Below are 24,033 nucleotides of genomic sequence, written 5' to 3'. Positions count from 1 at the left end.
CTCAGGGCCCTGGCACATGACAGAAGCCATAGGCAATGGGCTTCTCATGCCGATCATCTTGTGTTCTGCAGGCAGACACTTTGGGAAGCCTGGGTGACAGCCTTCAAAAGGGACCAGAGACAGTGCTGAGCAGCAGAAACAGAGATTCTATCATTAGCGTTAACCCTCCTGGATGTGCATAAGCAAAGGGCCTCAGGTTGGCCTTTAATCCCCTGACTCCAAGACAGAATAGGACCCCTGGCTAATGCCTCTAGGACCTTCTTTCTGCCCATGCCCTCCTGAGACCTGTAGAGTAATTTTCAGACACTAGACCAGTTGTCCTTGGATATCTCTTTCTATCCAAACGGGGAAAGCCAGGACACAGTGAAGAAGGGCCTAGAAGGCAGGGATGAAATCCACTACCATCTCCCACAAGCACCAGAAGACATCCGGGCTGCTTCTCCATCCTCTACACCCAACACCCACTCAGAGGTTCGTGTTTGCTAAGCATTTACATTGACAGCGACCCAATTCCATGGGGAGGCCACTCTGGGCCGCCCTCCCTTATCTCTGATGTGGGCTCTGCCAGTCTTCCCTGATTTATCTAGAATACAAACAACAGGAAGCTCTTTGGGGGCTGCAGACCAAGATTCCAGCCTCGCGGGGCGACACTTCTCCTGTCTGGTCATCAGGCCGTGGCCCACCACGTGGCTCCACAAACGCTCCCCCGCGTGGCAGCCCAAGTCACACCTGTGTTCTCTTCCCAGGCCACCCCACCTCCCTTGAACACAGCCAGAGTGGCAGCTGGGACCTAGTGAGGGGGTCAGGGGCCAGGGCTTATACTGTTGCTTGTTCTGAGGGCTGGAGGCCTGAGTTCAGGAGAAGGAAAGGGGATCCCAAGCAATGGTGGGGGCTGGGAGGCCCTGAAGGACACCCCGAGATGGGCATCCTATCCTTAGGGAATGAAGACAACAGGAACATGTTAAAACCGAATCACTGGTCAAGAAGTGCAAACTTCCAGGGGCGCCTGGGTGGCTCAGTGGGTTAAAGCCTCTGCCTTCGGCTCAGGTCATGATCCCAGGGTCCTGGGATCGAGCCCCGCATTGGGCTCTCTGCTCCGCAGGGAGCCTGCTTCCTCCTCTCTCTCTCTCTCTGTCTGCTTCTCTGCCTACTTGTGATCTCTGTCTGTCACATAAATAAATAAAATATTAAAAAAAAAAAAAAAGAAGTGCAAACTTCCAGCCATAAAATAACTAAGTCCTGGGGATGTGATGTCCTGCGTGGTGACTACATGGTTAAGATACTGTGTTGTATACTTGAAAGTTGCTAAGAGCAGAGATCTTAGAAGCTCTCATCACAAGAAATTTGCAACTATGTGCGGTTAACCAGACTTAGTACGGTGATCACTTTGCAATACATACCAATATCGGATTGTTACGTTGTACATCTGAAACCAATAAAATGTCATACATATGTCAGTTATATCTCAATTTAAAAAACGAACCACTAATCATACCTTCTCAAACTTTTTGGGTTGTAATTATGATATAGCCCATAGGGAACACCTAGCCTACAAAACACAGGTCTTAAAAGTCAACTTCCTGGGCCCAACCTTCCCTCCTCCACTGTCTTATAGAAGGAACACCATGGGACAGAGGCCATCTGAGAATTTGTCCCACTTCACAGACCTGCAGGAAATCTTGGACCCAGAGGCCAAAGAGAACACTCTAGATTCAACTTGTCAGTCCTTGCTTCAAGGGAAAAAGCCACATGAATGGGTGGAGGAAAAGCTGGGTTTGTAAACGGTGCACCCATGAGAGTTCCTCCCAGGGAGGCCCAGGACTCTAGCCTGGCTGATGACAAGCAGGGGGGTCATGTGTGGTCTGAGCTGGGGCCAAATGAATTGTGGCCGAGCACCTGAGCACCAGAGCAAAGCCATCCAAGTTTCGGCCCAATCAAAGGAAACTGATACTTGACATTACAAGCTGGCGTGGCCTTTTATACTGGCTGGGGACACAGCCCAGCTCGGTGTGGAGTTTCTGGCCTCCTCCTTTCTGCTCTCAGCCCTGAACTTGCCTTCAGCTTGAAAGGGCTAATGAAAGCCCAAAGAAAAATCGAAAGCTTGTTATCTGGTTCCATGACTCCCAGCCCTCGCATTAGCCTGTCTTGCAAAGCTGTCGTCCCTCTGTTCTCTCCAAGGCCACCATGCGGCTTTAGGACCTGCAGCTCTGCAGACTTCCATGATGAACTTGCTTTTTGTATTGTGGCAGGGAGCAAGGGCGGGACAAACAGCTGCCCATGGGCAGCCAGGCTGATCCCTGCAGCTGATTCTACTCCCAAAAGCCTCACCTGAAAAGACAGAATGTGAGCAAGTTTCCAATAGAAAAGCAAAGACAGGAAAAAATAGCCAACTCATCTGATGGCAAAAGAACTAGCTGGTTCATAGGCACACGGTGTAGACTTGCACTTTTGAACTTAGGGAGTACGTGTGTGTCTGCGTGCTAGGGGGGATATTTACTGCGTGTGTGCATACACGCATGGGTAGGTGTGTGCGTGTGCACGCCTGTGTGCAAGTGGGATTTCCCTCGAGAAGCAAGGGAGAGCTTCCTCAATTGCTGTGTCTGCCATCCTTTCCCAAAATTAGTGACTTTGGGTAATTCATTTCCCTGGCTGGACCTCAGAAAGAAGGTACAGACCAGAGGGTCTCTAGGGGCCCTCCCCATGCCAGCTTCCTAATGTATCCCCCCAGGGAGCTATGCTCCCATGTGTATCGTACAAACACACAGCATAGCGCCGGGCCTGTCCTTCAGAGCCTGCATGTGGGAGAAGTCCATGGCCTCCAAGTTCATAAACCTGTCTCCTTGATTCTACTGAGTGGATCAGTCACTGCCCAAACCAAAGGTTCCCAAAGACATAACACCCCCTAGGGCTCAACGGCTCCAGTAGAGTCCCCTCTGTTCTCTGGCCTGGCCATGATTGTCAACTGATTGCTTCCTCTCTGGCCCACGGTGCCTCTCCCATTCCCTCTCACACTAGGGGTCTCTGGCTTCTTGGGACCTCCAAAAAGAAATGGCATCTTTTAGTTTCAGCCCAGGCACCTGGAAAACTCACCACTGGAAAACAGCCTGAGCCTAAATGTTAAGGCCCTGAAGACCAACGTTGCTGAGTCCCTTCCTTCTCCTCCATTTCCCTACCCCCCCACCACTCCCCGGAGTCCCGGTGCCCATAGGAATGACCTCCCCACAAGCTGCCTGGGAGCCAGTGTCCTCTGAGATGTGTTTGACAAGTAGCTATACTTCATGAAGGGAAACTTAGACTCTGAAAGTCAATCAAGATACATTTTCCTGGGGCGCCTGGGTGGCTCAGTGGGTTAAAGCCTCTGCCTTCGGCTCAGGTCATGATCTCAGGGTCCTGGGATCGAGTCCCGCATTGGGCTGTCTGCTCAGCAGGGAGCCTGCTTCCCCCTCTCTCTCTCTGCCTGCCTCTCTGCCTACTTGTGATCTCTGTCTGTCAAAGAAATAAATAAAATCTTTTTTAAAAAAGATACATTTTCCTAATGTGGCATTCCACCAAAGTTGGACTGGCCTCCAAGAATCACATACTTCTACCTGTGTGTGAATTCTCCTTTCTTCTCTCTACATTAAGATCACAGGATAGATTTTTCTCAAAGGAGGTTCATGATTTCTTTTTTTTTTTATTTTGTTTTTTTATTTGACAGAGAGAAATCACAAGTAGGCAGAGAGGCAGGCAGAGAGAGAGGAGGAAGCAGGCTCCCTGTGGAGCAGAGAGCCCGATGCGGGGCTCGATCCCAGGACCCTGGGATCATGACCCGAGCTGAAGGCAGAGGCTTTAACCCACTGAGCCACTCAGGTGCCCCGGAGGTTCATGATTTCTTAAGTGAATGATAAAAAGGGGAAAGGAGGGGGACACAGGCATAGAAGATGCTCATAAGTGAGCCTCTAAGTTACAGGAATCATTTTCAAGATGAACAGAAGTCCGGCCACGGCAAGCCGGGCCATGATCTGCTGCACCTGTGTTTGCCCAGCAAGGCCCTGGGAAGGCCTCCTAAACCCACCCTCCGTTCCCCACCTCTTTTCGGTTTCCTTCAGCATTTCTGTCACCCAGCACTGTTTCAAGGCTGCTTGGCAAGTCTCTTGCCTGGAACCGGGCACACAGAAAATGCTTCAGAAATGCAGTCTCCTAAGTAAGTTCTGCACCTGCTCCTATGTGCCCTGGACTCCCACCCTACTTCTGCTCTCATTTTGCCCTTTCCTAAAGATACTCAAGGAACTAAATCATAATGCTCCTGAAGTTCCAGATCTATCCCAAATGTAGAATACCTGGCTCCATTATTCCCACTAATGGTTTCATTCCAAGCTCCCAGGGAAGCAATTTCCAGGCACAGTCAGTAGGAAGGATGGATCCATGTCTCGTACCAGAGGACACAATAATCTGGCCTTAACAACGCCTGGTGCATATAACTATATAACAGAATCCCCGCTTATTCCAAGCATGTTCCCCTATAACCACACGCCAACATGGAATAAAGTGCCCAGATGGGAAACCTACCATTCAGCTCTACCTCCAACTCTGATAAGCTCAGCGTCATAGACACAACACAACGCATTTGACCCGGCCCTGATCTGAGTCCAATGAGACCCAGAGATGGGATGTGCTTGTCTCACTTGCAAACTTGGATGGGTGAATCCCATCCCATGGAAGCCACAGGCTAGTGTCCCCCTGGCACACCCTGCCCTCCCAGCTCACGGGCCCTCCCCTGACTCACCGCGCTGCTGCAGGGAATGTCCTTCACCTTGAGCCAGGCTAGGTCCAGCGTACCCTCCCCCCGATAGCAGGACTGCAGCCGCTCCTTAATGCGATCGTTGATCTGCTTCAAGATGAAGATGCACAGGGCCGACTCATCCAGGGATTTCATTTTCCGCTTCTGGCCCTTGGAGAACACAGTGAAGAGGAGGTCATCCTCCGGACGGACTCCAAGGGTCCGGGCGAGCACGGCGCCGGCTTTGGACAGGTAGGCGGCCTGCAGCAGGCGGTACTCTACCCCGCCGCGCTCACAGCCGATGGGCACCTCCACATAGGAGTTGAAGGCTGTGTCCTCCTTGCAGAGCCTCACGAGCTTGGAGGTATAGACCTGTTCCTTGGTGGTAGAGCCTGGCGGAGACACCATCTCAGGCTGGAGGGTCAAAAAGTAGACAAAATTGCCACTGCTGAAGCCATAGACATAGTAGATATCAAAGTCGGGGATGACGGTGAAGGTATCCGAAGGAATCTTAATCATCGAGGCCACAAATTCATCGTGGAAGACATAAGCAAACATGCCGTCTGCCTCCGAGTTCTTGGTCAGCTTCCGGCTGGAGATGGTAGGGAAGTACTCCGGCTTCCCATCCACCGCCGTGGCGATGAAGAGCTTATCATCCAGGTTGCTGTAGGAGACGATCACTCCAAAGACGGAGCCGCTCTCGTTGACTCCCGACAGGTAGTGTTCCTTCTTGTGGAAGGGCTCCCCCAGCTTGAAGAGGTCCTCAAGCCTGAGAAGCTTGCAGATGCCTTGGTAAAGGCTCCCACAGGCGATGAGCCTGTTCTCCTTGTAGTCTATCAGGAGCATCTTGTTGACATTGTTGGTGGTGGTCAGTGGCTCGTTACATGTCTGGACGATGCGGGGTGGGTAACACTTGGGGTTGTCCTCATCCGGCCCTGTCTGGTGGGTCACCAAGACCTTCAGATCACTGGAGAGCTTGTAGATCCGGTTGACGGCCCCCAAGTAAATGTGCCCTGTCCTCTCATCCACTACCAGGTGGTTGAAACCCTCGGCTGGCTCCCCACGGAACGTGACAAAAGACCGCTTCGGGGACGGTGGTGGGGGTTGCCGGGGGAGCAGAGTGGAGGAGCCCATCCCCACCATCAAGAGATGGGAGAGAAGGCAGGTCCAGTTCCAAGGCATGGCTTTCATTTCAGAAACAGGTCCTCGCGGCACGGCAGCACTCGGCACAAGGGTCCCCTCGGTGGGCCAGGACTCAGGAGGAGAGGCTCCCTGCGGGGGAAAGCAAGGATGTGATATCGGACAACAATGATAGCGGCTCAGTTTCCCCCCACAGCTGGTGCGGCTGGACCCGGAAAGCCCTCTGCTCGTGCAGAGACAGAGAACTGCCACAGAGATGTTGAAGGCTAAGGGACTCCGCCGCCACGCGTGCGTGGGACAGCCAGGGCTGGGTGGCAGGAGGGCAACCTCAACAATAACAATAATGGTAATAACCATGATCATAGTGATGACAAGGATGACCATAACCACTCGCTACCCGATGCCTGGCTTTGGAACAGCCACTGTCCAGCACCTTCCAGAGACCGTCTTGTTCCATCACACAAACCCTTCAGTGCTGGGGACTCTTTCAGCTGCCTCTCCAGATCTGCGTCCCGCCCCTCTCTGTACCTGGGAGGCTGACCTGGGTGGACTGTGCGTGCATGGGCTGCCTGCCCTCCGGCCTGGCACGGTGCTTGCAGACCTGTTCCTTGGTGGTAGAGGAAAGCCGGCAGGGAGGGGAGGGAAGGGGACAGGAGGATGGGGGTGGGCTGCCCTCACTGGTTGCCACTCTCACCCCCAGGTCTCAGTGGCCCTAGGCATGCCTCCCTACACTGCCTCTGTCTCCAGGTTCTGTGAACCACCTCCTGCCCCTACCACTTGGTCCTAGAGGAGCTCGCTGTTCCTACCCCCCAAATACCACTCTGCCTCTTAAGGAGCCACACCTTTAGGAACTATTTGTGAAGATTTCCTATATTAACCTTTGCACAAATAAACTGATTTGCATGTGGCGTCTCCTGCTGACACCCTGACACCCCATCCTCTGAAGTCAGCAGTACGGCTGTCCCCAGCCTGTAGCTTAAGGAAGTTATACAACTTGCAGAGCTGTAAGGGGGAGAGGTAGATTCAAACCCAGGTGTGCAAGTCGACAGTGGGTTCTCATTCTTCACCGCTAATCCATCTCCGTTCACCCCAGCCTGGAGCGGTGGGCACGGACGCCAGCTGTATTCACGCACAGCACAATAGTTCAGAAAGCCCTTTCCTGGGGGCTGTCTCTTACAGCCCCAGCCCTCTGGGTCTACACCTATGCTTTTCCTTTGCACCTGTCCACTGCCAAGTGGTGCACGATGCTGATCCTGGATCCCTCTGTGGTGACTGGGTCCTCCAGGTATGCTGCCCAGCTCTGAGCCCTGATGTCATTTTAACGAGGCAGACCTTGGCTGCCTCTCCCACTGGGGCCTCTTGTGAGAGGTTTTCATTACAGGGAGAGAACAAACAGTTTAATAAGTGGTCCCATAAATGAATGAATGAATGAATGAATGAATGAATGAATGAATGAATAACTCCCCTTGAGACAAAACAGCGCTCAGTCCTAACGGTCTCATTCATTTGTATTCAAGAGGATGGCTTCCTAGTTCTTCCAGTTTGAGAGAACTAAGGGCAGGAATGGCCTACATCTTATTTGGGGGCATCTCAGCTTTGCTGAATTTCTCTCATTTAACCCCACATCCTCGATAACGAGGTGGTGGGAAGAGGTAGACCACAGAGCAAGAGAACCGCCCCCCCCCCCACCCGCTGCCCCAACCACAGGGAGAGTCCATGTTTCCATGAAGGCCAAGAGAAGAAAGGAGAAAGCCAAGACTCAACGTCAGCTGAAATCCCGACAGAAAGCCCAGGTCCTCTCAAAGGCACACCAGAGGAGGAAGACTGGTTGCCTAGCCGCAGCCCAGAACAGTCGTGCCAGCCTGGGGCCTGCGTTCACTCCCCCATGTGACAGATGTCGGCACGGGGCACAGTCGGAACGTGCAAAATGCTGTGGGATCCCAGGACAGCCAAGGCTGCAGGGACCCTCCGAGAACCCGGGGGTCAGATCAGGTAGATGCCATCAGAACCTGACTTACGCGGACAGCGGGCTGCTGTGTGACAGATGGTAGAATGTTCCCATGAGGAACGCTGACTTCCAGCCTGGGGTGAGGGAGCAAGGAGAAGGCTGTGGGATGGCTATGAACTAAGCAGGGATACTTGGAGCTGGAAGAGAAGGGCCTCCTTGGGGAGGGGTCAGAGTTGCAAAAGCCTGTCAGATGGCGCACACCAGGGACAGTCTGTCTGGAGCACAGGGTCGGGTAGGAGACAGGGCTTAAAGAGAAGCCCCGAGTCTCGTCTGGACATCCCTGCGAGCTGGAGACTGTAAAGTGCAGGGTATTGAGAAGGGGCACTTACGAGAAAAGAGCACAGGCCCCTAAAGATGGGCCCCCGTCCTTCCACTGATTCAGTCTCTGCAGGAGCACTGGAGTTTGGGGTTGAGGGCCATGGGCTCCGTGGGGGCAGGGAGGCCCGTCGTGCTCGCTGGTGGGTCCACAGTGCCAGGCTCATGCCCGATACACAGCCGAGACTCAAGACCTGTTTTCTCCTGGGCAGAGAGAGGCACGGAGGAACATCATCTGCCGTTCCAGGCCCCACGTACGAGCTTGTGCGCTGACCCCCTTGCCTGATCAGCACAGCGGTGCACTGGGCTCGGAGTGGTTTCACCTGCTTCCCTGGTGAGGAGACTTAGCTCTGGATTGGAATAATAAGTGGCAGGGTTGGGGTTGAAACCCAGGCCTGTATCAAACCACAAAATCCATAGTCTTTCTAGAGACACACAATTCTAGAGTCCAGAATACAGAGCACACAGAAGCCCTTTTCAATCCACGTTAAGTCCCCAAAGAGAAAAACCCCGGGACAGCTCTGTAGGAGGAAGCCAAGCCCCTGGGACCCACAGAGCATAACCTGGCAGATAATATCGATCCCTCGGGCACCACTATTTCACCTCTCAAAGTGTTCGTGATGGAAAGCACCTGGCCCAGGGCCTCCGGGCAGGCGAGCAGCAAGTACTTATCAAATGATAGTTGTTGTTCTTGTTGACAAGACTGAAATGAGATGAACAGGGTTGGGATTATGATAACAAGACGGTACCTGATGGCACCATCTCAGCGGGAGAGATGAGGACTCAGGATGGCTCATCTTGAGCTGCCTGTGCCAATCCAAGTATCAGAGAAGAATCTAGAAGTCTTTCATCGGGAAGAGACAATCCAGGGTAAAGAGTTCCAATCTGTGATTTTAAGGACAAGGAAGCTGTGATCCAGGGAAGTTAAATGATTTGCAGAAGGTCACATAGTGAGTTGAAGATGGGGTCGGTGTGACGCTCTGGTCTCTGGACTCCCTGTCCAGTGCTCTTTCCACCACCTGCACTTGTCCTCCAACTTTGTCTGAAACCATTTCAACACCTGCTCCCTGGCCTTTGTCTAGAGGAGCATGCTCTTTGAATGCCATATGTTCTTCTGGCTAACAGAGCTCTCAGAACATTGCTGCCAACAACCAAATTCCAGCAGGGCTGGTAATCCTCATTCCAGACAGGCAGGTGCTGCCCAGGGCTCAGCCACCAGCTCTCTGGAGGGAACCTGCTGCAGTCCCTGTATAGGAACCTGCCAGGCACCGGGGGGGAGGGGGTGCCTGCCACGCCTCCACCCTAACTGTACATACTCACAGACCCACACACCAATCAACAGTTCTCCAGTTCATAAGAAGCCAGGCAAGGAAGCCTGTAATTATGAATTTACTGAGCAGAAAGGTGCCGGGGCTCTTTCTCCATCTTCTTTTAGACACTGAAATGAGACACAGTTATGCATCTCAAACACTTATCACCCTCATCTGGGGATGGTGAAATTACTGCGCCCAGAGAGGGGGGCACCCACAGAAAACAATAACATGTGATGGGAATAACCAGCCTCATATTTTACACAATACGGAAGGACTGATTAGGAAACAAGTAACAGAGAAATGGAAAAGAAAAGGAACAAGCAAGGCTGTGGGCTCCAGTTTGTCTGGGCTGGGTGTGACCCAGCCGAAACGCCCCCTGCCCCCAGCTCTAAGATTCACAAGTGGGCAGAGCAGCTCTGTCCCTGAGGACTGGCCTGCCTGGGCAGCTCCATTCCAGAACATCTGTCCTTGTAAGGTGGTGACCCAAGTTAGGAAACCCTGCTCCCAGTTCTAGGTCCTGCCTATGACGTCTTGTCTGGGGGCATCAATTAGCTGGTTTTAAAAGTATTGGAGGTAGGACCAGTCCATCTCTGATCCTTGAAGGCAAGTGACGTGACTGAGTCACCCCAAGAGCAGATCAAAGGCCTCACTGAACTAGCAGAGTGGGCAAGGGGCAGAAGGCTGGATAACTGAAAGTCTCTGCATTGAACCCAAACATACCACACTTTTCCCTTCTTTGAAATCATATTTTAATTCTGAATGATCTCGGAGGAGTTGGGACTCATTTTTAGAAGCCGATCACCATTTTGATTCAAGAAATTGGGGCTGTCTTTGTTTTATGTGGCAAGTGTTGAAGAGCTCAAACTCATTTTCATGAAACAGCACCAGCCTCTCAGATCCCTGAGTGGTAGAGAAGAAAGTTATTATAGACTAGTTTAAAACAGCAATTGCCTCATGAAATTACTTTAGAGTTTACAAGATGTTTTCATATACATTACCTTGTTCTGATTTTAGTGTTCATGACAACCTTGTTAGGTAGAAGAAGTATTTGTAAGTACGTCTCCTTTACAAATAAGGAAACTGAGGCACATACAGGTACAGGTGCGGGCTGAGGTAATGCAAAGTCATGCTGGGACTTAGAAAGACCTTTGCTATGAGATGATAGAGCATTCTGAAAACTTATTCTGGGATGGTGTTTCAAAAGACCATCTCTACGACATACCGTGAATCCAGAAACCAACTGAGTGGGTCCCACGTGCTTTTTTATGAAATAAAATAGAGGAGAAAAATAAGACTATGCCACATTGAGGAAGGATAACCACGATTTAGCGTGACTTTTATTTGAGCCATAAATGTGTATGTGTTGAGTGTGAGACAAATGTATTTCTTAACGTTAGCCATGGTGATGGTTAATTTTATATGTCAACTTTGCTGGCCAATGGTGCCCAGATATGTGGGAAAACATTATTCTGGATGTCTCCATGAGGATGTTTCCAGATGAAATTAATATTTAAATCAGTGGACTTGGGGTGAAAGACTCCCCCACCGCCTGCATAAAGTGGCCATCCAAAGAGTTGAAGACTGACCTCCCCAAGCAGGAAGGAATTCTGCCAGCAGACAGCCTTTGGCTTTCTGCTGAATTTGCAGTCTGTGGACCCACATGGCTCTCCTCTGAGTCCCTAGTTTGTGGGCCTACTCTTACAGATTTTAGACTTGGAGCCTCCACAACTGTTAATGTAATTCCTTAAAGGCAATCTCTTTCTCTACACACACACACGCAGAGTTTCTGTTTCTATGGAGAACACTGACTAATACAGTCATGATCAACAAAACCTTTGAAAGACACTGTTAGAGATAGGGGACACTTTATATTCTGGTACCATTCATTTACCCTCTAGGGATCCACCTCTTCACCCTCTCTCAGCCCAAAAGCTTCTGAGCGAATGGTATCTACTCCTGGTTCAAGGGAGAGCACATGACTTGGGTCCAAACCAATCAGTACAGAGCTGCTGGAGGGGTGGGAGCGGGGCGGGGGACAGGGATGTCCTGAACCCTGATTGGTTCAGGAATAGATACCTGGTCAGGTCAGAATCTCTGAGAGGCCACAGGCTTTGGATGAGAGTGCTGAGGGAAAAGTTCTAGGTCTTCCACTGGATGTGACCTTGGAGAAGTAAGTATTCACCTGAGAACTGTGAGCACCATCCTATAACGATGGGAGTGGGAGGTGGGGAGGGGAGCCTGAAGAGAATGAGCCCAAAGCACTGAGGAGAGAAGAGCTGAGCAAGAGAATGGAAATTACTGGATCCCAGGTCCTGGTGACATCACATAGATGTCTAGATCAAGTGTGCTGAAACCAGCTCTATGCTTACACTTCCCAGTTACATGAGCCAAAAATTCCCCTTCTGCATAAGCCAGTGTGGGTTCTGGAATTTGTTAAAGAAATAATCCAAACCCATACACAGAAAAATCCAGACTTCCAGCCCAAAGACTAAAGTGTCTCTTCCCCCTTCCTCTCTAATAGACTATCCTTTCACAGGGGAAAGAGTTCTCCACGTCCTGCTGGCCACAGAGATAACCTAGAATTCTGCAAACAGTGGTGCTTTATTTCAGGTAAGATTTGGGTGTGTGATGGTGTGTGTATGTGTATTTGTGTGCTGACTTTCAGAATCCAACACAGTGCTCCTCTGTCTGCTGGGTGTTTGCTTTGAGGGCAGCGCTGGCAGGTCCCATGGTGGGACCCCATGGTGACTATCCTAGCCTCTGTGTCTTCTGGATAGGTGGCTTACACTCCCTGGGATCCCCACTCCTCAACCCTGCCTCACCTCGGATCACATCTCTGAAGAGGCCATCTTTGGCCTTGTGTCTGGTGTAGGATGCCCCTGTGATAGGGTAGTAGATGAACCAGTGCCCCCCAGAGTCTCACACTGTACAAACTCTGCTGTATTTGTCCACTGATGCTGTCCCCTCCCTAAAATGTGAGCTTCTAGAAGCCAGAAATTTATCCTTTACCACGATTCTCTCCACTTCCAGTATCAGAGACTGATACACAGGTATGTAATAATAGGTATGTAATACCTGATAATAGGTATGTAATAAATGTTTGAGAACACATGAATGAATGGATGAATAAATGAGTGATGGATGAACGAATGAATGACCACTCCCCTGCCATGTGTCTGCAATGGCATCTGGGACCACCTACAGCGGAAGTACAGAGGAAACCTGGGTGCTGGGCCCTTTGTTCCAACAGTGACCAAACTCAAAATGCTGGTTTTGCTCTGCTCTGATCCAGCACTTCCAACTACTTAAAATACTCAGTTTTGTCTGCTTCAGGCATGACTTCAAGTGCATCAGGGAAACTGTCTCTTTTATCCAGGATCTACAATGAGAGCTTTCAGTCTACCCGCTGGAATATCATAGCAAGTTGCCTTGAGTCCACAAATTAGTCTTTGAGAACCATCACTTCCTCAGCAGAGAAAATCAGCACAGACCTTGTTGAGGACAGGGAGCAAACTTGCATGGAGGAAAACTTAGACGAGGTAGAAGACACAGTTGCTAGAATCAGCATGTATTCTTTCATCCAGCCAATGAATGTTGATTGAGCAAGTACTATGCAAGGGGTTCCGAGCTGGCTGCAAGGGGTTCAGACTCTAAAGCCGAAGACAGTATCAAGCAGAAGACAGTACCCCCTTGGGGCGCCTGTGTGGCTCAGTTGGTCAAGCGTCTGACTGTTGATTTCAGCTCAGGTCATGATCTCAGGGTCATGGGATTGGGCTCCTCATGGGGCTCACCCCCATGCTCATTCCCTGCCCCCCCCTCTAAAATAAATAAATAAATCTTTGAAAAAGAAGAAGTCCTGCCCTCTAGTGACTAACAGTCTCCTATAGGACCCTCCAGCTGTCCCCCTTAAGGTCATCTCCAGTCACTGGTAAGCTCTGCAGAGCTCCACTGGCCAACCCCTGCCAGGAAACTCATTTCCCCTAGCCTCCTCTTCAGTGCCACACTAGACATGTTCATCTCTTGTCCAGGCAAGGCTGGAAGACAGGAAGCTAATGAACCACCAAAAATGGGTGCTTCCCCATCCATGCACCATGAGGTTGTTAGTAAGAGGTAGCCACAAGCTACGGCCCACCTTTCCTAGCCTCTACATTTTCACACAGTATCCAGGTGTAGCCCTGTGAAGAGTGAAGAAATGTCCTGGCTTTGTCTGCACATCAAAGTAGGTAGGAAATAGATAGGACTTCCCTACAGAGCATTTCACTAGTGGGATAAAGAAGATTCTGAGGCTCTATAGGAGGATGGAGCCCAGAGATAGAAGGACCCACACATGAAGGCAAGAGAGAAACCATTACTGGGACAATGTTCTGAAATGGTGGATATGTGTGTGACAGCAGTTGACAACACCCTAACGCAGGTAGAACTAGCCAGCATTATCAGAGCTGGGATTCACAGCCCAGGCTGGGCACTGGGCTGGGGGACCGGAGGCGGGCAGGGGACGGGGGCGGGGAGGACGCTGGGCAGCTCTGATCCATGTAGTACATGAGGCTGCCCCTAGAGGGCACCCCCTTTAGGTGCCAGCCACCCCCTCCTTGTTCCCAAAGCCAGATTGCAAGTACCTGTGCCTAGATGGGTAAGAGATGACCATGCCAATGTCTGTAAGGCAGAAAACCCTTCACGTTCCTCAGTGGCCCTTCCAAAGTTTGAGGGCTAGGGAGGTGCTACGTGTGTGCAGCTGAGGGCAGGGAGGGGGACTGGGGAACACAGCCCGGGTCTCCTTCCTATTTAATTCAAGAAACACTAGACATCCAAATTAGCAAAACAGACAAATGCCTTTTTTAGATTCCTACTCTAGTTTGTAATCTATGCACTCAGAAGAACGTCCTTAGTAAGTAAGCAGTATTTTTTTCCTGCCTGCTTTTCTCACATTAGACTCTTGGTTTCTAGAAGTGGGAGGCATGGACTGTTACTTGATTTTTCTGAAGAATTATGATTTGCATGTGACATCTGTGGTCTGGTCATGCACTGGCTGCCCCCAAAGTCTGTGATGGGCACACAGCCCCCCAGGGTTCCCTGCTGCCCCTCCTCCTCATGGCTGTTGCAGAAATGAGTGCCACATTCATAAAAGGAAAAGTGCCTCAGGGTGGGGATGTCACGGTGCAATCCATCACCACCACTAGGAGGGGAAAATCAAGCCAAAGCAACTGCCATCCCAAGAGAAGGTCACGCCACTGTCACAGGACAGTCATATGTGCATGGGGGACTCCAAAAGGTCAGTGTGGCCATAACCCAGCACAAAACCAGAATGCAGCAATAGCTAGGGCAGGTCGTGAGCCTGCTTTCCCTCTGCTCTGCTTCTGTTCTTTGGAGCAATGAGAAAAGTGACGTTGGCAGCTGGGGGAAGGGCTGAAGAAGGGCATAAGGGATGGGGAAAAGGGAGTCCTGGGGAGCCAGGCACAGATGTAGAGTCCCTGTGCCTCCAGGCAACCAGCCCTGGTCCCCAGGAAATTCAGCACCAAGCTCAGCTGCTCAAGGCTCTCTTAATCCTCATTTCCCCGTGTATTAAAGGGGGCTGGGGAACCGTGATTACCATGGACAGAGCCTTTGGAACCAGCCTAGAAGAAGCCTCTGCAGGAGGGTGAGTCTGTGAGCCGTCCCCATTCAGAGATTAGGTTGTCCCTGGACCCCTGAGGCCCCCATCTATGGTTTCCCCTCCCCCAGTCCTCCCTGTCCTTGGCCTTGAGGGAGCCTCCCAGGGACAGAACCACCTTTCCCTGGCCAAGTCTGCCATGTTCCCAGCAGAGCTGAGCCAGAGCTTCAGCGCGCCCAGGCAGCCCAGGATGGAACTCTATTATTACATCGCAGTGGCCCTTTATATTCCAGGCACTGTGCTACGGGTGGGGGAGTCGCTAAGCAATGACTCTCTTTACTCCAACTCTGGCTGTGAGGCTTTAAAAACGCAACATTCTCAAGAGCAGCCTGAGCTGGGAGGACAGAATTGTAAACTTTCCAGTGTCTCATTTAAAGACACAGGCTGGCCGGGAATCTGGGGTCAAATGCCCAGCTGGACTTGGCATGCGTGTGGCCTGAGGAGGGTGGGCTGAAGCTAGCCTGGCTGACTGATTGTCATCTGGAAGGGAGGCTCGCTGCAGCTCTTCCTGCTGCATTCCCTTTAGCCCGGCCATCCTCTGCCCGGACTCCTAGCCTGGCAGCAGTAAGCAAAACCACCACGTGTGGCTTCATCCTGCCTAGCGTCTCCTCCCCAGACCCTCCTCTCCTCTCTCGGGCAGGGGGAAGAAGCGGGATCTCCTTAGCCCACCATGGTGCACGGTTCATGTGTCAGCCAACGTCACCCATAAAAGCCTCCTTTCTCTGCATCACCGCGGCAAGGATGCTACGAAGTCAGGAATGGCCCTCTCGAAGGGTCACAGTCCTGCAGCCCTTTTTCCTTAATGCCTTAGTTCCTCCGTCTGTAAAATGGTGTTTCTGGAAATAGGGTGATGCGGTGAGAGATCACAAAGTTTCTTCTTGGGCTAAATTGAGGAAAAGTGAGAGTAAGGCATTTAGGCCTCAGGGAACCCAGACCCCCCGTGATGCCACAAGGGTCCCTCCAATGGCGCGTGTGGCAGAGACACAGCAGAATGGATTACAACACCCGGGGCCGGGGTGGGGTGAGGGGGTGGTGGTGGTGTTGACTGGAAAACAAAACACCGGCCACTGAAGTTCTCTCTTGAGGCTCTTCCCACCTTTGCTCTCACTGGCTTTGTAGTAGCCTAGATCTAAATTGCGGGGTTCCTTGGGAGAGCCGGCCACAGTTGGGTTCCACAGCCTGCCCCCCGAGGATGTGGGGGCACTCGTGTGTCAGGTGGGCCTCAGTCACCCTCCCTGAGCCCATTTTGTCTCTCATAATAAGGAAGGCTCTAGTGGGATGCACTTTGTCAGCTCGGGTTCTGGCCCATTGCACCGAGCCAGATCCAAGGGAGCAAAGCTGACCCTGCAGGGGTCCCCCTGCAGGGGAGGGGCCTTGGGTTGTTCTGGCTTCTGGGGAGCCCCACCCACAACAGCTCTCTGAAGAGTCAGCAGGAGCCACAGCTCCCACACCCCAGCCCAAGGGCTTAATTTACACCCATGACAGAGTGACACTGTCCATTCCCTTTCCTTCCCTTAGCAAGAAAATAATGGAAACAGGAATGAAGGTTCCCTTCCTTAGACAAGTGTGAAATCTCTAACTAGAATTTTCTAGCTGAAAAAAAGGTCAACAGGTTTGGAAAGGTGCCAAATACAGGATGCTGGGGAACCCTGCTGGGAGCCCACTGCTCTCAGGTCCTTGGCCCTCAGCCTCTCCCCCAGTTGGCATTTGGCTCCCCAATGGCCCCCTGACCCCTGGCCCAGCAGAGCCAACCCCCTTCCTGCCCACACAATCTTCCTATAAGGAAGCCAGTAGCCCCACCAATGAGCGGCACCGTGAAGGAGCAGCCTACTGGGGGCACGTTTGGGCCAAATGACAGTACTTCTGTTGTCACTTAATATCTAGTGGGAGGACCCTCTCCTCAGTCCCCTACTTGTCCTTCTACCTCCTCTCTTTCTTTTTCAATTCCAGGGAAAATCAGGAAGTGAACAGTTGTCTCCCTTGCTGGTCTATATTCATGTAATTAGTGCTATTTAATTCCACGATGAGCCAAAGCTCATAAAATACAAAACATATTTCAGCTGCGTGCCGCAAATCTTGGCAGAAATCTCCCTTGCAGCCGGAAGCCGAACGGAGCTATATTCGCTCCTTTAAAAAAAAAAAAAAAAAGTGTTCAGAATGATTGCAGCAAAGTTCTGGGGCCAGACACCACTACCTGGAAATAAGCAAGGAGGGAGCCTAAGAGGAGGGTTTAATGTCTTAAAGTTTGGAGATAATTCCATCACCATGACAACACTGGATGTTTAAAGTGTTTAGTATTGATCAAGCAATGCTAGCGTAGCATGTTATTCCTCCCGAGGAACTTGTTGTTGGCCTACCCCCTTGCTTACTCCCATGTGCTTGAAGGTACTGGGTCCCCAGCAGGGAGGATGTGGACGACTGAGTCAGGCCGCTGTCCCACCTGCTGGGCACATGACTATGAGCCAAATGACCAAAGAGGCATGTGGCTTCCGGAAACAATTTTAAATTAATTCACACATTCCCATCTCCCAGTTCCTTCTCTGCCCATCCCACTCTGCTGAAATCCCACCCTACTTCTGTATTTATACCAGCAACCCATGAGGCGAGGGGTAGACAATCTCAACCCCCATCCCATCACTCTTTCGCAACAAGGCACAGCATAGTGAAGACCCTCAGACGCCATTCTCTAAGGTGTCCATCTCAAAGCAGTAACAGACCATGGGCCTCAACAAAGTCAACTTCTGCCCTCATATCAATGCCAGACCCTCTTGGCTGCACCCCTGACCGCACAGGTTCCCTCCCCTAGCAACACTATGAATTAGTTGTGCCTTCCTCCTCCTCCAGGAGACAAGACAACAGAAGGGGCATGGTGCTGGAGGGCCCACGGCAAGGCAAGGCAGAGGAAGATTCATGTTGAATGCTGCTGACTCCCCCTTTCAGGACTGCTCAGAAGTTGTGTCACTGGGGACACAAGAGGCCAAGAGATGGATTCAAGGTGTGACAGAGGGTCGAATCCCCTGCAAAACCCAGGAGGCCTTTAAGTAGACTCACTGCTCTTATGAGTCTGCTCTGCACATTGCTCAGTGGATGGAAACACAAAATTCTCCTCCCAGAGAAGAAAACACCAGCCAGCGGCTCCCAACTCCTCCTCTTACACCGCCTGGAATTCCACGCCCACCACCTCGCCTTTGTGTGTAAACCATGCCTTCCCCAAGCTCCTTCATATGCAATATGCACTCATGACTCCAAAACTACATATTCATCCCTATCCAACCCCTGATTGTTGTTGTTCAGATGGGGACATGGACAGCAAGTTGTCATTCATAGAATGACATAGAACATGAATGCCAACATGAATGTTGACATTCAGAGGATGTCATTAACTTGCCCAAAGCCATACTTTTCAAGTCTACAACTCAGAGGTCTTCAGACAGATCCTATGCTTCCCTGTAAACCACAAAGTCACCCATCAGACTTCATCGCGGAAGAACGTCGGTCAAAAGTAGGAGGGCAGATGAGTCTAGAAGGCCCCAGGACACATGTGTGCTTGTTAAGTGGGAGAAGAAGAAGGCCTTCTAGCTTCCTGATGTATAAAAATGAAACTGTTTGAAGTATCATCGCCTTGATAGGTCTTGATAACTTGCATCTGAAGAAGAGATCCCTTCCCTCCATCCCAGGGAGGTAGCACAACTGGGCAAGGCCTGGGTGGCTAAGGGATGATATGAGAGGGGCCAAGCATCAAGCAGAGAAGGTGACCCAGGTCCATTCATGGATTTGTTCAGTAACACCAACTCAGCTCCTACTATGTACCAGGAACCTAGGTTCTAAGAGGGCATGATGGGTAAGAAAAGCAAGTCTTTGCTATCACAGAACTTACACTTAATAGGGAGAAAGACCATGATTAAGAAAAAATAATTATTTTCAGATAGCACTAAAATTAAAAAAAAAAAAAAAGGAAAACACAGTCATTTGATACAGAGTCACTGTAGGCAGGGGAAGGGTCCCCAACTGGAGTGACCAGTGGAGGTCTTTCTGAGGTCATGTTTACAGGGGGCTAAAGAAATACCAAGAAGGAACCAGCTTTGCGGGTGCCTGGGTGGCTCAGTGGGTTAAAGCCTCTGCCTTCAGCTCAGGTCATGATCTCAGGGTCCTGGGATCGAGCCCCGCATCGGGCTCTCTGCTCAGTGGGGAGCCTGCTTCCTCCTCTCTCTCTACCTGCCTCTCTGACTACTTGTGATCTCTCTCTCTCTCTCTGTCTGTCAAATAAATAAATAAATAATTAAAAAAAAAAAAAGGAACCAGCTTTGCAAAGATTTGGGGAAAGGGTCTTCCAAGGCAAAGGAAAAGTGAATGCAAAAACTCTGAGGACAGGCAGACTTGGCAAGCAAAAGGCAGAAGGCTGAGGGTCTGGAAGGCATTGATGAGCAGAGAAGAGTGAGTAATGGGGTCAGAGAGGAAGGCAGGGGGCAAACGACAGAGGGCCTTTAAAACCATGGGAAGAAATGTGAATTTCATTCCAAAAGGTATGGGAGGCCATGAAAAGGGTTTAAGCAAGGTCAGGTTTATCATTGACAAATGCAGTCTGGCTGCTAGATGGAGAATGGTTTATGGGTGGAAGAGAAGACCTGCAGGTCATGGAGGAGTGATGGTGGCCTGGCTTGGGTGTTGGTGCTGAAAACAGAGAACCCGCTCCAACAGGGCTTGCTGGTGCCTAAAGAAATGAGAGGGGAGGAAGAGACTGAAAGTCATGACACCACCTTGATTCTGGCTTGAGCCAACGGAACTGGGTGGATAGCAGTGCCACGTTCCTGATATGGGGGAGACTTTGCAGGGGAGCAAAGAAGTCAACAGTTCTGTTTGGGGCATCAAGGGCAAGGTCATCTGCAAGCCAGCCCTGCCCAAGTGGATGTGAAAGAGAATCACGGAAAGAAGTAGTTGTCAGAGAACCCATCAGTGTGGTCTGCATAAGGCACCTTATTTAAACGCTCCCAAGAGGATGCTAAGAGTATTTCCTAGATGAGAAACTGATTCTCAGTGAAATACAAAATGAGGCAAAGACCTGAACCTAAGCCTACAGAATGCCCCCTGGTCATCAGGGGCCCTTCCTTGTGACAGTCCCCTGATCACGTAGATGGCGCACCAATGATCTCAACCTCAGGAAAGTGATGCCAATAAAAAATTTAAAAAAAAATATTTTCCTTAGGGAACTAGCATTTTACACCTATTTTTTTGTGTGAAAGAAGCACTCTCACATCAAAATAAACACAGTTTTACTAAAGGAAATTTGCAAATGCTTACAAAGTATGGGCCAATTTGTAAACTTCATAAATTTTCGGCCAAAATTAATAAGATTCAAGGAGCTAAGATGGCAAAGGCTAATCAGCTTCAGTCACAGTCTTAGCAAAAAGCTCTCTCTCTTCACTCAAAGTTATAAAGAGCATCCTGAGCACTCAGTTATGCAAACCATCAAAGGTCTGATGAGCAGAGTTTGACAGAAATTACACTGAAATCAAAAGAACTCAGATAGGGGACAAGATTTTTTTTTAATCAACTTTTTGAAAAGTGGTAAAATGGACATTACATAAAATTTGCCATATTAACCATTTTTAAGTGTATGGTTCAGGGCATTAACCACATTCACATTAGTGCGTAACTATCACCAGCATCCATCTCCAGAGTGTTTCCATCATCCGCCACTGAAACCCTGTCCCCATTAATCACTAACCCCCCAAACCTCCTTCCCTCCAGCCCCTGACAACCATGCTTCTGCTTTCTGTCTCTATGAAACTGACTACCCTAGGGACCTCAGATAAATGGAGTCATACAGTACTTGCCCCAGTGTGTCTGGCTGGGTTCACTTAGCACAATGTCTTCAAAGCTCCCCCAAGCTATAGCATGTGGGGTAAGATGGTTTTTAACTTAAAAAAAAAGGGGGGGGATTCTCCCTTCAAAAGTACTTTCCTGTATTTTAAGTAACACCTGTTTATAGTTGCCACTTCATGGACACTGGAGAGAATGGGAAGAAGTGTTGACATGAGAAACTGGTATAGACAAATGCCCGTCAAAACTTTCTGCATGAAAGCATGCCCCCTTCACCTCACTTGCTCCAAAACCACGCAATTATATGAATACAGCACTGAAACTACATCGGTCCTTCCCAAAGCTCTGCCCTAAAAGGGTCCCTGCTTAAGCTAGTTTGGGAAATACCCGGTCACCCTCTTGGAGAGCCAAGATGCACATCAGCTCATTAAAAGTCCTGAGAAGTTCTTTGCTAAAGACACTTGTTGTAGGATTCTTAACCAAGGTTTCTCAAATGTGTTTGACTAAGGAATCCTTTATTGCATAACATCTATTACTATCTCTAGGAACACTGTTCCATGGCACACACTTTGGGAAATGTTGGTATGCTGGCTTCTGTTCCTCAAAACAATTTTACATCTATTTTCTCACTTAGTCTTTATAAAAATTCTGTCAAGTAGATTGAGAAATTTAAGATAATTTGCTTTGCTTACTGAAAAAGGAAAAAAGCTTTCGAGATCCGGGTCTGCAAAGAAAACCTCTAGGTGAGGAGAAGCAGCTAGAGCAAATGATTGAGACTCTGTGGCCTTGATTTCCCCTTTCTGCTGAAGGCCCACTGATTTAACAGTGTGTCCCCCGTCACCACGGCCCCCATGGGTACTTAGCACCCTTCCCTTTAACCTCCTGGCAGAACACCGCACACCTGTTACAACCCACGTCTCCAAGTTCCTCTCAGCACAGCTGAGAGAGGCCGCAATTTTCTCTGTGATTACATGAAATCGACAGGAAAACAAAATAAACACAGAGAAAGGAAGAAGCATAAAATGAGTCTATCTAAACAAAGTATGGGTTTCTTCTTCCTCTATTCCTAACTTGTTCCCAGACTCAAAGACCCCGTCATCCTCCTCTCCAAAGAGCTGGTTCGACTTCAGAGACCCTCGTCTGGATGGCCCACTTCCTCGCTGCTTGTGAAGCAGGTGTTTCTGGTGATCCTCTGGGGCTGCTGTTTTATTGAGAGATAATGACTTGTCTGTCCCGGCCTTGGGTATAAAGCTATTTATGTGAACATCCATGATGTAAGTCATCCAGGTAAGAGATGGCTACCTACACAGGTCGCTAGGACTGACGGCACACCTTTGCAGGTAGGAGAGGGAATCCAGCCTTCTCTGGGCCTCTGTCTTTAGGCCTAAACTTTGAGAGATGTAGATTAGGTCTGGCTCAGGGCCAAAACTGGACAGTTATTCATAGAGGCATAGCAGGCGTTAAACTGGGGTTTCATCCACTGATGAAGCAAAATAAACCCTGACTTGGGAACCACCTTGACTTATTATAGTAACTCTATTTAGTTCCCTTTTATTATCCCCAGACCCCTAGCGAAGTCCTATTTAATGTCCAGCCTTGTCTCAGCTGTGTTATTAGATAGTAATGGACAGTGGTAAATTCATACTTGGGTTGAGGTTACAAGGAGGATATACCTTGTTTTCAGGAGCCAGCACGGCCCGAGCTGCACGCACTGGTAGGGGGATTGAGAATCGGGGCTAGGAGATCTCAGTGCCCCTCCTCAAATGGAGGTTCTCCTTCTGTTTCCTAGTCTGAGCAAGACCACAGTTCATTTACCAAACATGTCTTGCTTCCCAGGAGCTACTGTCCCAGATACCCAACGGCCTCCCCAGCTTGTAGATGCTTCAGGTAGGAGTCATCATCTCTATTTAGATGATGAAACAGGCTCAGGGAGGTTAAAGGCCTTTGCCAGGGTCACAGAGATTGTCCTAGGAAAGGGGTGATCAGCACCTACCGCAAGTAAGGGCAATACAACGTGGCCGAATGTCAAATAGGCACAGAAAAATGAACTGAAAAGAAACGAAGCAATCGCCAAGTGAACCGAGGAACAGGAGGCAGTTGGCAGTGAAAAATCAATGAGGCAAAATGCTCAGCCTGGACAGATCGATGAAGCAACTGACCAATGGCCTGCGTTCCCCCCTGAAAGGACACGCGACCACATCACATTCACGTTTGTATTTGCCTGGCCCAACTCCCCGCTCCACCTGCCCGCACACCGCCCAGCTGCCAAATTCAACCTCCACCCAGGCACCCACCTGACCTAATCAACATCTTCAAACAGAGTCGAGAGGCGGCTGATGGAGTCTGCACACAGAGGCTACAGAAAGAAGGCCCTGGAACAGGGAGATAAGGTGACCTTCTGAGAGTTAATTTCATAACAAGACATCCACACAGAAGCGCCAGATATCTGCAGAAGCCACCTTCCAGGGGCAAGGTCTCCTGAAATCACTGATGAAAGAGCAGGGAACTGAGGCCCACTCAGGTGACACGGCCTCTTCCCCCAACAAGAATATAACTCAAGAAAGCTGTCCTCTGAAGAGTCTGGATGAAGAAGGTGTTAACCAACTCAGGGTGGTTGGTCCAGAGTACAGAGCAAAACAGTAACAACTGTTGGTTTTCAATCTTATACAAACCAGGGAATGAGAGAGCGAGCTGTGGTGACTTCCAGATGGGAGTACATGGTTCCACAGGAAGCACACTCCAAGAAGAGAGGAGAGCTGCCCATCAGACTTCTCCAAGAAATGGATGACATGGTTCTCAAAATGGTTCCAGTACCATGCTCCTCTGGGAGGCAGCTGATCCCCCGCCCCCCACTGATTCTCTCCAACTGATATAACCCCTAACTTTATTTAGGAGTTCACGTCTGGGGCCCCACTTCAGAAGGGGGGTCCAATCGGTCATGATTGGAATCAGCCAGTGATTCTTAGCCCCAGTGGTTAACCAAGATGGGATTAAGTCAATCGTGGTGGTCTCCTTTCCCTCTGCCAGTCAT

At 50.1% G+C, this 24,033-nt stretch overlaps 1 protein-coding gene across 2 annotated transcripts in view; it reads right to left on the bottom strand.

Moving 5' to 3' along the window:
• The window catches only part of PLXNA4 (plexin A4), a 424,337-nt gene that overhangs the window by 354,846 nt on the left and 45,458 nt on the right, over positions 1-24,033 (bottom strand). For both annotated transcript variants that reach the window (XM_046020616.1, XM_046020617.1), the window contains exon 2: positions 4,766-6,031. In XM_046020616.1, the coding sequence (XP_045876572.1) occupies positions 4,766-5,950 (1,185 nt within the window). In that variant the 5' untranslated portion in view covers positions 5,951-6,031. The remainder of the gene's footprint in view (positions 1-4,765; positions 6,032-24,033) is intronic.

Source organism: Meles meles, chromosome 10 (genome assembly GCF_922984935.1).
Source record: "Meles meles chromosome 10, mMelMel3.1 paternal haplotype, whole genome shotgun sequence".
Taxonomy (NCBI): Eukaryota; Metazoa; Chordata; class Mammalia; order Carnivora; family Mustelidae; genus Meles; species Meles meles.
The sequence above is the reverse complement of the archived record's forward strand: the minus strand, read 5'-3'. Positions and strand labels throughout refer to the sequence as shown.